The 4805-nt window shown below is 49.8% G+C and overlaps 1 protein-coding gene across 1 annotated transcript; it reads left to right on the forward strand.

The window, feature by feature from the left end:
• Positions 1 to 224: 224 nt before the first annotated feature.
• Positions 225 to 4433, forward strand: SARC_11321 (hypothetical protein; the record flags this gene model as incomplete). The annotated part of the gene is made up of 2 exons (XM_014294594.1): positions 225 to 2766; positions 4067 to 4433. 2 exons carry the CDS (start codon positions 225 to 227, stop codon positions 4120 to 4122), a joined length of 2598 nt encoding a protein of 865 aa, XP_014150069.1. The 3' UTR covers positions 4123 to 4433.
• Between the last annotated feature and the right edge of the window lie 372 nt (positions 4434 to 4805).

Here is a 4805-nt window from a genome sequence, read left to right on the forward strand (position 1 = left end):
ATATATGAATATATGTATTGCTATGTTCTAATCGTTCTTCGAGAGTATCGGTTTGTATTAAATCGCGTATATATTTGTATTTAGTTTCGGCATGCTTTCATGATGAAAATGTGATGCTCGTCCCATCGGAGTTTTCAAGTTTCCCGGTGATTTTTATGTAAAATGCAAGTGCCAATGCGTTTTGGCATGTATGTTTAGATTTACAGCTAGTGCTAGATGCACCGATGTCTGGGGGTGGTTTATGTGATCAAGCCCATTGTTTAATTCATAAACATGTGACATGTGACACGGGTGGCGAGGTTGTTTCTACAGACATAGACAAGCATTCAATAAGCAATATACTCGGTTCGAAATGTGATATTAATCCGACACTACTGAAATACCCACCACCGATTCACCAGACATACGAGCGTGCACTGAAGGAGATTCCCGGATCATACAAGCTGTGGTACGCCTACCTACGCGAGCGTCGCATCCACGTCAAAGCAAAATGTCCCGTTACCGATCCCGCTTTTGAGGAGCTCAACAACGCATACGAGCGGGCGTTTGTATTTATGCACAAGATGCCTCGACTGTGGCTGGACTATCTCGCTCTGCTCGTGCAGCAAGGCAAGATCACCCGCACGCGCCAGACGTTTGACCGGTGTCTTAGGTCATTGCCCATCACACAACACCACAGGATATGGCCCCTCTATCTGACCTTTGTAAAGCAGCACGACATCCCCAAGACAGCCATGCGCGTGTACAAACGGTACCTGAAACTGCAGCGATCAGACGCCGAGTCATACATCGAATACTGCCTGGAGCACGGTCTTACCAACGAAGCGGCCAAGTGGATGACCGCGATAGTCAACGATGAGAAGTTTGTGTCGAAGAAAGGCAAGACAGCGCATCAGCTGTGGACAGAGATGTGCGAGCTGCTGAGCAAGCACGGCGCCGAAATCAGCGCTGTCAGGGTGGACCCTATCATCCGCGCTGGTATAGCACGATATACAGATATGGTGGGCAGGCTATGGGTGTCGCTGGCCGAGTACTACACCCGCATGGGCGAGTTTGGTAAGACCCGCGATGTGTATGAAGAAGGTATCCAGACGGTCATGACTGTGCGGGACTTCAGTATAGTGTTTGACGCGTACTCACAGTTTGAGGAGTCGCTGATCTCGGCACAGATGGAAACGGTGAATGCGTTAGACGAGGACACGATCGCCACCGATCTTGCCGCCAATTTGGCAACGGTTGAGTTGGATATGAATATCGCCCGCTTTGAACGGCTCATGGATAGACGGCCTCTGCTTGTCAACTCTGTGCTGCTGCGACAGAATCCTCATAACGTAAACGAGTGGATTAAACGTACCAAGCTCCTGTTAGACAAGCCGGCGCTGGCGGTGGCTACGTTTACCGAAGCCGTACAGACGGTAGACCCGGGACAGGCCAGCGGCAAGCTGAGCGATCTGTGGGTGACGTTTGCGAAGTACTACGAAGAACACGACCAGATTGCCGAGTCTCGCGCCGTATACGACAAAGCAGTCACAGCCGGGTACAGGAAGATGGAGGAACTAGCCACCGTGTGGTGCGAATACGCCGAGATGGAGCTCAGGCACAACAACCCGCGACGGGCCCTGTCCCTGGTCAAACAGGCGACCAGCCAGCACCGCGGCGATGCGGATGTCAATGACCTCTATGCGCCGCTGCGTGCACGCTTGCACACGTCGCTCACGTTGTGGTCACTGTACGTCGACTTGGAGGAGTCGCTGGGCAGCCTACAGACTGTCAAGGCGGTTTACGACCGCATCCTGGAGCTACGCATAGCCACACCACAGATCATCATCAACTACGCTATGTACCTGGAGGAGTATAAGTACTTCGAGGACGCCTTCCGCGTGTACGAGAGGGGTATCGGGCTGTTCCAATGGCCGTTTGTGTATGACCTGTACATCATGTACATCAACAAGTTTGTCAAGCGCTATGGGGGCGAGAAGCTGGAGCGCACCCGCGACATCTTCGAGCAGGCACTCGAAGGGTGTCCACCCAAGTACGCGAAGGAGATATTCCTAGCCTATGCTCGTCTCGAGGAAGAGCACGGGCTTGCACGACACTCCATGGCCGTGTTCGATCGGGCAGTGAGGTATGTGACCGGAGAGGACCAAGTGGAGCTGTTCAAGATGTACATCCGCCTGGCAGCGAACATGTTTGGGGTGACGCGCACGCGGGAGGTGTACGAGTTGGCCATTGAGCTGCTGCCCGACAGGCACGCGTGGACGTTTGTGGTGCAGTACGCGGGTGTGGAGATGAACATGGGCGAGATAGACCGGGCACGGGCGCTGTTCTCGCACGGGTCGCAGATGGCTGATCCACGGTCGGCCAAGGCGTTCTGGACGGCCTGGCACGACTTTGAGGTCAACCACGGCAACGAGGACACGTTCCGCGACATGCTGCGTACCAAACGCAGTGCACAGGCGCTCTTCAGCACCAGTGTGAGCGCTGAGCTGGCCATGCAGCTGGCTGAGAGCACCAAGAAGGGCCAGACGTTTGTGAGCGCGTCATCTACACCGGCGGCTAATGCGAACCCTATGCAGGCGTTGGAGCGAGACGCAGAAGATGCACAGGCAAAGGACGGCGCAGAAGGGGTCGTTAAGTTTGTGTCGGCCGCGAGTAAGAGCAAGGAGGTGACCAACCCGGGCGAGATCAATCTGGACAGCGACAGTGATAACGGAAGCGATGGTGAAGACGCAGGAGAGGAAGGTGGCGAGGCTAAGGCTGTTACAGGTATGGTGCTGGGTTGCGTTGTGCGCGCGGGCGTGTGCGGAGACGTGTTGGTTGTGTGTATTGATGAGGTGTGTACTTTGACGTGTGGGATAGTGTGGGTGTGTTTGTATGGTGTATTGATACCCCGGGTGTCTGCCTACACTTGTGCACCAAGTGTGTGCGATGATATTGGCAGGAGGGTGGGGTGGGGCTTATTTCTTTGTTCCGTTCATTTAAGTGCCCACTGCCATGGATATACATGCACGTACGGGATTTAGTGCAATATATGGGTGTATTGTATTTCTACAAAATGTGTATGAAAAATATATATACATGCACGTATGGGATTTAGTGCAATACCTGGGTGTATTGTATCTCTACAGAATGTGTATGAAAAAACCATACATGCTCGTATGAAGTTTAGTGCAATATCTGAGTGTATTGTATTTATATAGAACGTGTAGAAAAAAAAATACATGCACGTATGGGATTTAGTGCAATATACGGGTGTATTGTATTTCTACAAAATGTTTATGAAAAATAAATATACATGCACGTATGGGATTTAGTGCAATACATGGGTGTATTGTACTTCTACATAATGTGTATGAAAACAGAGCTCTATGCCTATGTGATTGCTATTATCAAGCTACACATATATATGCACCATCTACAATTTATTAATGTTCGGTTATCAGTAACCAGTATGTGAGACTATATACATAGCTAGCTGTGCGAATACAAGTGTTTTGGTGTCTGTGCATGTAGTTCCAAGTCTCTCTACTACGAGCAGTGTGATACACTCTATGCGAGTGCTAGTACATGTCCCAGCGAGAGGACACGTGTCGATGGCATTCACCAATCACGCTGAGTCGAACACACAAAAGACCAGTACTAGCATCCTGCTAGTCCATAGCCCCATACAGTTCAAAAGACCAGTACTAGCATCCTGCTAGTCCATAGCCCCATACAGTTCAAAACACCAGTACTAGCATCCTGCTAGTCCATAGCCCCATACAGTTCAAAACATCAGTACTAGCATCCGGATAGTCCATAGCCCCATACAGTTCAAAACACCAGTACTAGCATCCTGCTAGCCCATAGCCCCATACAATTCAAAAGACCAGTACTAGCATCCTGCTAGTCCATAGCCCCATACAGTTCCGAACGAACTCAAATGAGCACGGACTGTTGCGGCGTGCGGTGCGGGTTCTGTGTCGTGAGTGCGTCGCTGCCCATTGTCTGTCTAGCTTCCCTGTGTGACGTACGAACGTAAAATAGACTAACCGTTGCTGTACTTCTCGTTTGGTGCACCCCGCAGGTGTGGTCGAGGAGCAGAGTGTGCCTGCGGCTGTGTTTGGAGGTCTTAAGAAATAAACCTGCCACGGTTGATTTTACCTACTTAGAGAAGGGATACGCTGTTGTTGTTGAATCTACATAGTGTGTCTGCTGCTGCTCTATAGCTGGCTCAGGAGAGTATTGGTTGCTCCAGTTGCGCTGTCTGGGGCGAGCTACCGTATAGGATTACATAAAATGCTTGAGATATTTCCGATCGGTCCGAAATAAAATAGTTATCTTACATCGAGGAGAAGTGCAGGGGCACGAGACTATAAAGACTATATAGTGTACTTTGGCAAATCCAATTGAAGCGATCTGAAATTGAAGATAAAATTGGACATACGCATGGGGTACTACTTTTGTCGATTACTGTGGGGTAGTATGTGGGTGAGTGTCAGTTTCCAGGTGTACTGCAGTAGAAATGCTGACTCGCATGCCTGCGAACTTGTAGTAGTACTACGTTTTCTCAATAGTTGCCATGGTTGCCGATCCCGCCATTAGCTATTAACGACCAACTCCCTTCGCATCTGGGATCTTCTGCTCTGTGAAGGTTCGACTAGTCGTGAACTAGACCCGTACATTCCAAATGAATCAGACCTATACATTCCAAATGAATCAGACCTATACATTTCAAATGAACCAGACCTATACATTTCAAATGAACCAGACCTATACATTTCAAATGAACCAGACCTATACATTTCAAATGAACCAGACCTATA

Source organism: Sphaeroforma arctica (genome assembly GCF_001186125.1).
Source record: "Sphaeroforma arctica JP610 unplaced genomic scaffold supercont1.1629, whole genome shotgun sequence".
NCBI lineage: Eukaryota > Ichthyosporea > Ichthyophonida > Sphaeroforma > Sphaeroforma arctica.